Below are 12,088 nucleotides of genomic sequence, written 5' to 3' on the forward strand. Positions count from 1 at the left end.
ATCCAGCCTCCGAAACAAAATTCGGCAGTCTCCAGAAAGCCTATAGGGGCTTAAACTTGGGACTGTTCTTCGGTTTCGATTGGAACCTAAGGCTTCCTCCACATAAAACATCATTAAACACACACACACACACGCACACACACGCACACGCGCGCGCGCGCGCACACACACACACACACACACACACACACACCAATTTGGTTTTGTTAATCCGCTTCCTAATCCAGACGGCCCAGGCTTGGGCCCGATTTCAGTTGGTAAATTCTTCTCCTAGCTAAACCAGGGCAGATTGCAGAAAAGGTGTCTAATTCTTGAAATTCTTACGGTGGGGTATTGAGGCGTAGACGGGCCACGCTCGGGTCCCGCTCTCCCGTTGCAACTGCAAGCCAAGTCTGGGCAAGTCGAAGGAGGAACCCCGCGACCTCCAGCCTCTCCTCTCTGTGAGCCACGGGGAACCCAGCAGTGCTAGGGTGGAGGTGGGGGCATCACTGGGAGAAGATTCGGGGCCGAGGGTGTTAAGTTGCAGGCCGGGAGCCCCGGACCGCTACAGCCCGGGAACAGCCAGCGGCGGGCAGGAAGGGGAGGGCCCAGAGGGGTGAGGCAGAGCCCCGGCGCGGGTTCGGGGCTGGGTCGGAAAAGCTGCCTCACGGGGCGCGCCCGCCAGCCCTTCCACTCCCTCCCTCCCTCGCTCCCAACGCTCCCCGCCCGGGCCTCCCTTCCAGTCTGCGCTCCCCACGGCCTCGCCATGTCCCAACCGGGCCAGAAGCCCGTCGCCTCCCCGCGGCCCCGGCGCGCTGCGGCGGCCCGCCACACTCAGGAGGTGAGTGGCACTTGTGCCGGAGCCGCAGGGCTGAGCGCGGGGAGGACCCCGGCCCCGGAGCCGTGGGCCGCCTCCTTGCGGTAGCCTGCCTGGCCTGCTGCCCCGTGCGCCCCCTCCCGAGCCTGAGAAGGACTTAGGACTCAGAACCTGCCTCTGGGCAGGTGACGGGAGGTGGCTGGGTACTGCCGGGCCTGGGCCAAGTGTATTGGGCGTGGAGCAAGCCAGATTGGAGTTCGCCTGCGTTGGGAAAAGTTGATTGATGAGACTGGGGTGAAAGGCGGTTGAGGATAAAAGGGTAATACATTTCATTCGGGACCCCGAACTGGGTGAGGTAGTTCAACTAAAAGTCGGGTCTTCCGCGTAAAGTCCGGGCTGCAGGGCGTGGCTGCCTAGAAAAATAACACTTCTGCCCTAACCAGCCTTGCGCCAAATTGGGCGGGGCGGGGTCAACCCGGCAGGGCAGGGCCGATGTAGGTCCCGCCCAGGTGCCTCCCCCGCTGACAGCTGTGGGGCTTGAAAAGCTCAGCGCCAGCCAGGTCCGGGGCTGGTGGAGTGCGATCCCGTCCCTGCTGCGCTGCACCCCGTGTCCTCGCCGGGTTCTCCGCTGCGCGACTCAGAGCAAATCGGTTGTCGCCATGGCATTCGCAAGCTGGTGGTACATGACGGTAAACTGGAGCGATCGTGCCTGGGCAGGACCGGAAACGGAGTGGGCTTTGCTTTTCTGGGCGTGCAGGAGAGGTTATTGTGCAGGGTTTGGCGGGGAAGGGGTGGGGACCAGGTGCGACGTCTTCTCAGACCTTCAGTTTAGGCTCCGGGAGAGGCTGAGACCTACCCTGTGGTGGTATGTGCGAGCGAGCCCCGACGTGCAAGTCGGTGTGAGCAGACGCACCAGACTCAGCTCACGCTCATGAGTTGAATGGAGCAGGAATTGTTGCTGGAGGAATTCCGCCCTTGGACGCGGATTCCTGGATGAACTCAGACTCAGATCGAAAGAGCGCAGATCGAAAGAGCTCAGATCTAGTATTTGTTTTTAAGTCATAAGTAAATCTCAAAACTTTTAGAGGCATGTTGGTGGACGTGCATTCTCCAGCGCAAAGAAGAGGCAGCTGGGATTGGGTTCAAGGAGAAAATCCAAAACTCCAAGGAGCAGAAGCAGCCGAGATCAAGACCCTTGTTGAGAATGAGAAAGAGGGAGAGAGAGACAGCGAGAGAGAGAGAGAGCCCACTGCTCTGTACTTTATTACTTGGATGAGGGACGGAGATGTTCCGTTTGTTTAGTGCATTGAATGCTTGTCCAACCAACTAGGTGTGATATCCAGTCAAGCTGGTACTTGTAATGTTTTGAACCTCCAGGAAGCATGATTTAACATTACGATGCTTCCCAAAAAAAAAAAAAAAAAACACACAAATTTTGTTGACAGAAAGAATAAAAATATTTATATCCCATTGATTTATGGTGAGAACTTAAAAAAATAGTTAAAGTACACCTCTCTCGGCATGTGGTATTGGGAAAAGCAAGGGTGTTGTAATAAGACAGTATTTAGAGAGAAACATCGTGTTGGAATCAGACAGTATTTAGAGAGAAACGTTGTGTTGGAATCAGTAAAATGTCCCTTTTCAGCCAATGGCCATTCACTGAGCACCTACCAAGTGGCAGACCCAGTAGTAGCCTCGAAGTGGAAAACAAGACAGAGTTCTTGTTCTCAAAGGGCAATGAATCAACCTTTTTGAACCTGTTTCCACATCTATAAAATGTGGGTGATAATAGGTACCACATAAGGGTTGGTGAAGACTATTTACATTCATGAATCAAAGTACCATACCCATATACCTTTTTTTTGAATTTTATTTATTTTTTTATACAGCAGGTTCTTATTAGTCATCAATTTTATACACATCAGTGTATACATGTCAATCCCAATCACTCAATTCATCACACCACCATTGCCACTCCCCCGTGGCTTTCCCCGCTTGGTGTCCATACATTTGTTCTCTACAGCTGTGTCTCAACTTCCACCCTGCAAACCGGTTCATCTGTACCATTTTTCTAGGTTCCACATACATGCGTTAATATACGATATTTGTTTTTCTCTATCTGACTTACTTCACTCTGTATGACAGTCTCTAGATCCATCCACATCTCAACAAATGACCCAATTTCGTTCCTTTTTATGGCAGAGTAATATTCCATTGTATATATGTACCACATCTTCTTTATCCATTCATCTGTCAATGGGCATTTAGGTTGCTTCCATGACCTGGCTATTGTAAATAGTGCTGCAATGAACATTGGGGTGCATGTGTCTTTTTGAATTATGGTTTTCTCTGGGTATATGCCCAGTAGTGGGATTGCTGGATCATATGATAATTCTATTTTTAGTTTTTTAAGCAACCTCCATACTGTTCTCCATAGTGGCTGTATCAATTTACATTCCCACCAACAGTGCCCCATATACCTTTAATGATTGGAAATTCCAGTTTCCCTTGAGATGTTTCTTCATGAATGCTTCCTACTACATTTTCTGGGTTTTTTTAAATGTAGCATCTTATTGGTGTGCTAAAAGCAAAAGTTTGCTTTGAGTCATTATTGTTCTAAGGTTCTTATCAAAATGCATCACATGAATTATCTGCAAATATGGATGGCAGTTAATATGGATGGTTTAGAGTTAACATCAGTCTTCTTCCAAATTCATGATTCTCTAAAGGAAATTATGCTGGAATATCTGGATGAAAATAGTTTAAATCTATGTTTTTAACCCTGTTATGTTTAGGCATAGTCTGACATTTTTTGCTAAAACCTCTCTTATAATCCAGTGTTGGAACTATTCTAATTTTTTTTTTTCTGCTAGTAGAAACCTCCTAGAATCAGCAACCTGCCTGTGATCAAGCTTTGACTTTTCCCAAACCAGTGCTGTACAATATAAATATAGTGTGAGCCACATATGTAATTTTAAATTTTCTAGTAGTCACATTAGCTGACAGGTGAAATTCATGCTAATAGCATATTTTATTTAACCCGCTATATCCCAAATGTTATTATTTCACATGCAATCAATGTGCAAATCATTGGGATATGTACACTTTCTTTTTCATGTTGATTCTTCAAAATCCAGTGTGTATTTTATACTTAGAGTGCATCTCAGTTCACACTTGACACGTTTCAAGTGCTCAATAGGCGTTGAGTGGCTAATGGCTACAGTATTAGGACAGTATAGCTCTAGACATCGGTTTCTAACCATTTTCGTTTGATGGCTGTGAGGGGATGACCACAGCCCATTTTGAGAATTAAATGAAAGTTTGTGCACCATTTTCCCACAACAAAATATACATACACACACACAAAAGCCCATCCATAATCCCCTAGAGATATATGGAGCCAATTTATAACATATATATATATATATACATAACTTATAGTATTAGATACTATTATATATAATATTTATACAATTTATTAATACAAAAGTTTTATACAAAAACACACTATATATAATATATGTATGTATGTATTATATATATTACATATGTCATGCTTTTGGTAAATCCTGTTATTAAAATATTTTTACTGGGATCCTTTACTGAAAAAGATTATGAATGCAATGACCTAACTTTAAAAATTTAGGCAGAATAAGATAAAATAATTGAAAGATGTATCTATGATGTGTTTTGTTTAAGGGACTGCCACCTATAAAGCCAGTCAATGAAACATTACAATGTACATTTCCGCATTGAATACCATCAATATTATTGATCTTATCTTTTGAAGAACTATGTGGTTTTAGTAAAAAAAAAAAAAAAACCAACTTACAAAGCTAGATTTCAAGAACATCTGATGAGCTTGGTAATGATGAAGCATGAAAGAGGGTAAATTTGGTTGGCTGACACCGGTAATCACATTCCTGGGTCAAAAGTTGACTCTAGTAGTCCATGTTAATTAAAGGTGTTTCTTAGCCTAATTAGACCTGTCGGTCCAGTGGCAGCGTGATCAAGGAGCTCAAGTCATTTGGGAGACCCCATCATTGTGGCCAGCCTGGGAAGATTGTCACAAGCCTTCCCTGGCAGGACAGACCACTTGACTGCAGTGACTTTTAGGAGTAAGGAATGCAAATTACATATTCTGCAAAAAGGGCACAGGCTTTAGGGTGCTGGGAGAATGGAGGTCACACAACTGTCCTCTTTTGTTTTTTGGGTTTTTTTTTTTGCAGTACGCGGGCCTCTCACTGTTGTGGCCTCTCCCGTTGCGGAGCACAGGCTCCGGACGCGCAGGCTCAGCGGCCATGGCTCACGGGCCCAGCCGCTCCGTGGCATGCGGGATCCTCCCGGACCGGGGCACGAAGACGTGTCCCCTGCATCGGCAGGCGGACTCTCAACCACTGCACCACCAGGGAAGCCCCAACTGTCCTCTTTTGTTTCACAGTTTCTGAATTGGTTTGCTTCCCATTGTAAATAAGACTTAAATTAAGAGTATACCTTGACATTATTCTTTAATCAATTTTGATACTTCCCAGAAAGTTAATTATATTCTACAGGTACTTTTTAAAGAATGATGTAGCTTGCTGGTGGTGGAAACAGTGGGTGGCTAGTTGATATTCCAAGGTGAACTGGTGGGAAATTAGTTCTGAGTAGGCTGTCTCACTGGTATACTAGATTTCTCTAAGCAACACATCTTTATTCTATTTTTTCCTTGATGTTTTTAAAAATTTTTATTGTGGTAAAATACACATAACTTAAAATTTACCATCTTAACCATTTGTGAGTGTAAAGTTCTGTGGAATTAAATACATTCATAATTCTTGTACAACCATCACTACCATCTAGCTCCAGAACTATTTTAATCTTGCAAAACTGAAACTCTATACCCATTAACCAATAAATTTTCATTCAATTTACATATTTACATTTGAATACATAGGACTGTATTCAAGTATCTGTGTTCCTTATCATTTTTTTATTGTATTGTAAGAACACTTAACATGAGATCTACCCTCTTAACCACTTTTTAAGTTTATGGTACATTGTTGTTGACTATAGGTACAATATTGTACAGCAGATGCCCTCAAGATTCATCCATGTTAAAGCATATGTCAAAATTTTCATCCTTTTAAAATGGCTGAAATATATATATATTTGCTTATCCATTCATCTTTCAAGGCACACTCAGGTTGCTTCCTGGTATAGCTATTTTTTGAGGAACCACCTTACTGTTTTCCACAGTAGTTGTACCGTTTTACCTTCCTATCCTCAGTACACAAGGGTTCCAATTTCTTCATATACTTGCCAACACTTGTCCCACTGCCTTCTGACCTCCAACATCTCTGGTGAGAAATCTGTTTACAACCTTACTGAGTATCCCTTATATGTGATAAATCATTTTTTATTGCTACTTTCAAGATTCTCTCTTTGTCTTCCAATAGTTTGATTGTAACTTGTCTCCATGTGAACTTTGAGTTCATCCTACTTGGAGTTTGTTGAGTTTCTTGGTTTATGTTTTTCATCAAATTTGGAAAGTTTTAGGTCATTATTTCTTAAAAAAAATCTTTTTCTCTCTCTTCATTTTTTTGGAACTCTCTCAATGTGTAGGTTAGTCTACTTGATGGTATCCCTCAGGTCCTGTAGGCTCTATATACTTTTCTTTAATCATTTTTCTTTCTGTTCCTCAGACTCAATAATTTCAATTGTCCTATCTTTAAGTTCACTGATTCTTTCTTCAGCCTGCTCAAATCTGCCTTTGAATCCCTCTAGTGAATTTTTCATTTCAGTTATTGTACTTCTCTGCTCTAGAATTTTTTTTTTTTGGTTTCTTTTTAGGTTATTTATCTTTTTATTGATATCTCTATTTTGTTTTTGCATTGTTTTCTTGACTTTCTCCACACTTCCTTTAGTTCTTTGAGCATCTTTAAGACAGTTGTTTTAAAGTTTTTATCTAGTACATCTGCCATCTGCTCTTTCTCAAGGACAGTTTCTGTTTTTTGTTTGTTTGTTTTTCCCATTGAATGGGCAATAATTCTCTGTTTCTTTGCATGCCTTGTGATATTTTAGGTTTAAAACTGGACATTTGAATCTAATAATATGAAAGCTTTGGGAATCAAATTCTCCTCCTTCCCCGGGGTTTGCTGTTTTGTTTTGCTTTGTTTTGTTTTTGATTGTCATAGGCTGTTTTTTTGTGCTGTTTTTTTCAGCCACAAGTGTACACTTAAGAGCTTCTCAGGTCTTTTCTGATCCTGCACTTTCCCTGGGCATGAGCAGTCGGTGATCAGAATACAGATCCCCAGTATTTGGAGGACAGAGTCCTTTTTGCCTTTCTGGTTCCAAGCTGCATGCTCTAATGCACAACTGCTTGCTGTGAGTTGGTAACGGGAAATGGGCAGCTGCTGCTGAGCTGAGCCGAAATTGATGGAAATTAACCAAAACTTACCATTTAAATCTTCCCCTGGAAGTTGCAAGTCTTTGATAGACTCCAGAATTTCAAAATAGTTGTATCAGACACATTCTGCCAGGGAGATTTTTGTCTCGATGGGAAGATGGATTCCTGGTGCCTCCTACTGCACCATCATCCCAGAATCCTCTCTTTAAATTGTTTTAAGGATTGAAATCCTATTAATGTGATTCTAAAGCTCTGTTCTTCAAGTTATCTCATAAAAACTTACCCAGAAAGCTTTGCAGCTACCATAAAGGGAAAAAAATCAAGTGTCTTTCAGTTAAGAAAAATGTACAATAACTCCATCCAATGAGTACCTTTTATGTAAGTGCCTCCTCAGATGGGAGAGTCATTTAACCCAAGAAGAAAAAGGGTCTATGGTTAGAGTTTTCGTAAAATTTATGGAATTCATTCTGACTGTGGGGAACTTATAGAACACAGAAATGATTTGGTAAAGGCCAACGATGTTCACAGTTGCTTATCGTCCACCTACTATGTGTCAGGTTTCATACTGTGTGCCGTGGACACAAAAATAGTGCTGATAGTACATTTCTGGTTTTTTCTTGCATTTTTCATAGATAAAAATCACAAGCACATCCTAATGACTACTATAAAAGCAGCAAAGTAACTATTGAAATTCTCATGGCATCATCTTTGACTTACAGGAAGTTCAGAAAGCCTTACTGAATGTGGACCCCCTAAGCTAAACATGGCAGAAAGGCAGTCAACGCTTCTTCTGAAAACTGGACAAAAAGAGGGTGTGCCCTTACCCTGCCACCTGGGCATATCCACCAGAATGTTGAAATATTAGAGAAAAGTGTATGGAGTTCAGGTGAAATATGGGGATTTCAGAATTATAGTTATGCAGTTAATCCTTAATATGTGTCTTCTTTTATGAGAAGCCCAAAGAAGGTTATCCTATATTTCTATGGTTTGATAACAAATGTTTCTAGAGAAGAAGAAAGATATCATGTATCACACCTTTCATTTACTTACTTTTAAAAAATAATTATTCTCCCCACAACACCTAGCCCACAGTGGCTACTCACTGATTATTTTTTTAGTAAATGAACTCTTCCTCTGACACTAGCCTTCTCCATTAGTTTGGGGTTTTCAGTATTAAAAACAAGTAAAATGGCTAGGAAATTCCCTTTGTGTGACTCCAGGGAGGTACATACTCTTGAGATAAGACTCAAAAATTTTTTAAACTTTTTATCACAGAAGAGAGAATAATATAATGTACTCCTCATGTACCCATCACCTTCTATAATTATTAACATTGTAACATTGTGCCTATCTTGCTTTATCTATCCAACTCCCAGACCCACCAACACACACATATGCACACACACATGCACCACACCCTGACGAAGTATTTTATAGTATAGGAATTGCACATTAAACGTTATCCCTGTGACCAGCTTGGTATATGTTGTTTGAAAATGAATTATCTATTCCCTGTGTACTTTGTTTCCTTATTTGTAATATGGAAATATGAGACTAATATAATACAGTGTCCTGAGACAGGCAAAGTACTAAACATAAAGTTATCAGATGAATCTGGTTCCTCTGTACTTATGAAAAGTAAAACACTAACTTCTCTGCTGTATTATTTACAGCCTTAGAAAATGAAACCTTAAACCTTTGCTTACTTCTCATATTCATTTTATTGTCTCATAATTAACCACAATCAGATTGATGCCAGAGAAGAAGAAGGGAGTGGAATAACTTTTATTGTATTCTTGAAATGAAGGAGGCAATGGGCCAGGCTCCTCATTAATATCAGCTTGTTTCATAAGTAAGCCAGCCCCTGGGGTAGACACCATTACCTCCATTTTACAAGAAGAAAACGGAAAGTTTACATTATTTGCTGAAGGTCACATAGCCTTTCAGACCCACATTCCTTCTGTCTTATTAGAGTTTGTCAGGGAATGGAATGCAGGGAGTTGGTTACCCAGGTAACAGAGAGGCTGGGAAGCCAGCTGGGGTGGATGAGGCAAAACAGAGATTAGAAATCTCAGGAAGCTGCTACCATTCCAAGACTGGAAAGAAAGAGGGAGAAGCAGGATCACCCTGCAGAAGCTGAAAGCACTACTGGCCCATCCTGCAGGAGACCCTACTGGAGGGAGCCAGTACACATCCCTGCTACACCAACTGACCAGGGTCAGGGCAAGGAATCCACCTCAGGGCAAACAGGTCCACATCTACACCAGGGAGACTGTCTTAAAGCAAAATCAGCTTTACAACTTGGGCCTCTGTTTGTTTGCTGAACAGTCTTGTTTCAGAAAGCAGAATACATACAAAAATAGATTTTAAGGGATTTTGCAGGAAATATCAATTTGCACATTGTCTCTTAATTTTTTAAGCTATTTTTTTCAACTTTTAAAATCTTTTATCTTGTTTACTAACCTGAAAAGAACGAATGTACTTCTCAGGGAACTTTTAGAGGTTTGTGGAAATGCAGTCATTCAATTATGAATTATTTGTCACATCCCCACCACAGGACTAGAAAAAAAAAATAATAGAGTTTACCATCTGGGGACTTCCCTGGCGGCGCAGTGGTTAAGACTCCACGCTCCCAATGCAGGGGGCAACTAAGAGTTCGCATGCCACAACTAAGGAGCCTGACTACCGCAACTAAGGAGCCAGCGAGCTGCAACTAAGGAGCCCACCTGCCACAACTAAGACCCAGCTCAACCAAATAAATAAATAATAAAATAAATAAATATTTTTAAAAAATTTACCATCTGGTTGAAAAGGCAAAATATATGTTTATGAAGTAATCAGTAAGCAGGAGCGTATACAATAAAGTGCTAACTTGTTTGCTTTACTAAGAAGCTAGAGACTAATATGCAATATGAAGGTATGGTGTGCCATTAATAGGGCTAGTCAGGAAATGTTGGGTTGAACACAGGAGAGTGGGTTCCTGCATTGAGCAATCGGTTTACCCAGGAGGCCCCGAGCTGCGCTGGCCTGCCTGACCTGGGGAAGCTCCCATGGGTGCCGACTCAGTGGGGTGATTGGAGGAGCAGAAACCTCCACTTCCTGTTGTGGTGCCCACAGATCTCCTCTCCAAACAGTGGTTTCCAATCCTAGCTGCATATTAGAATCAACTGGGGAAGTTTAGGAAAATATATCTGTGCCCACGCTCCCCCTGAACAAACTAAATCTAAATTCCCGGACTCTGGTTTGAGTGTTTCCAAAAGTGCTCTGGGCGCTTGTGACCTGCACTGAAAGATTAGACCCGTAGCTAAGTGAAGGATTTCTGATCCTTAGGAAGCAACCCACCCACCCCCTTCCCTTGACAAGCCTTTATCTCTGTGTGCAGCGGTGGAGCAGTGAGGGAGCTGAGCTGTGTGCACTAGAGTCCAGAGGGCACCAAGATTATTTCATTGCTTCGTGATTTTGCCACAGCTATCACTGGACCTGCAAATATTGACCTCTATTGGCATTCTCCAAGTTGCAGAAGGAAAATCTTCAAGCTGTTTTCAAATAACCTTTCCTGTTTTCTTAAACAGCTTTATTCAGACATAATTCATAAAATATCCATTAAAACATACAATTCAGTAATTTTTAGTATATTCACAGGGTGGTCCAAACATCACCTCAATTTAATTTTACAATGTTTTTGTCACCCCCTAAAAGAAACTCAGTACCTTTTTTGAAAAAAATTAAGCAGAGGCATTTCAGAAGCACACTAGCTTTTGGTGCTCTTTCATAGCTGAGCTTGGATTTGCAGAAGCTCGTTTTTTGTCTGTCTCTTTCTTATTTAATATGTGTAGAAGTTTGATTTTTATCTTATCCTGTGATGTATACCCTTGTCTGTGCATGTATCAGGGTGTATCTAGGTAACGATGGGGAGGGTGCCCCAAATGCTCCAGAGTGGAAGACTGGCGCTGGCACAAATCCTTAGCTGGGTGAGAGCAAAGCTCCAAGCTTTACTGCTCCTTGCTCCTGTTGATTTCCTGACAGGTTTATGCGTTTGCTATGGCAGAAAATTTTATGCATATTAATGCTATCTTCTAGAACGAGGACAAAGGACAGCTGTACTTACCAAATATGTAGTGATGCCAGGAGGTGGAAACAGTTTGGAAAATTATTCCTTTTTAGGCAAGATAGCAAAACTTTTATCTGATATCTTCCCTGCCTCTGAACTCCTGTCACTCCATTCCTTCATCGATCTTCATCTTGGCTCCAGTGTTTCCTGTCTTCTGGGGCCTTATCCTCCCAATGAAATGTTTCCTGCCTTAGGGCTGGTATCTTGCACTTCCTGTCTTTGCCTCCTCTCCAGCTTCTAATACAGAATGAAACTTATAAGCCTTGTGTGTCTGATTAATTTTATAAAAACAAACCAGTTTTAGAATAGGAAGGTTTTGTTGATTTGGGGCATTGTTTTCTCTTTTATAGCATTGGATTGAGACTTTCTTGATGGGCATCAAAAGTTTTTAGCTAGCTTTTGGGGCTTCCCTGGTGGCGCAGAGGTTGAGAGTCCGCCTGCTGATGCAGGGGACACAGGTTCGTGCTCCGGTCCGGGAGGATCCCACATGATCCTGCCGTGGCCGCTGAACCTGCGCGTCCGGAGCCTGTGCTCCGCAACGTGAGAGGCCACAACAGGGAGAGGCCCGCATACCGCAAAAAAAAAAAAAAAAAAAGTTTTTAGCTAGCTTTTAACTAGCCTGGTCTCTGGCCCACAGACTTATAATCCTGATACATAATGTGACTGAGGAGGATCTTACCTTTCAGATCCTTATTTCTTTACCCATAAAACGAGCTGCCAGTGTGTCCCTAGAATTTCTGTGGCAGTAAAGGAGACCACATAGGGGAAATGCCCAGCACTGGGCTTAGCACAA

At 42.3% G+C, this 12,088-nt stretch overlaps 1 protein-coding gene across 4 annotated transcripts in view; it reads left to right on the forward strand.

The window, feature by feature from the left end:
• The first annotated feature begins 202 nt into the window (after positions 1-202).
• Positions 203-12,088, forward strand: part of CAST (calpastatin) — a 129,437-nt gene continuing 117,551 nt past the window's right edge. For 2 of the 4 annotated variants that reach the window (XM_079917667.1, XM_079917663.1), the window contains exon 1: positions 597-820. In XM_079917667.1, the coding sequence (XP_079773793.1) occupies positions 746-820 (75 nt within the window). In that variant the 5' untranslated portion in view covers positions 597-745. Of the gene's footprint in view, positions 441-596; positions 821-1,193; positions 1,486-12,088 lie in introns of those variants that run through there. The other 2 variants (XM_079917665.1, XM_079917664.1) reach the window with 2 other exon arrangements.

The sequence above is a fragment of the Stenella coeruleoalba genome (assembly GCF_951394435.1).
Source record: "Stenella coeruleoalba genome assembly, chromosome: 3".
NCBI lineage: Eukaryota > Metazoa > Chordata > Mammalia > Artiodactyla > Delphinidae > Stenella > Stenella coeruleoalba.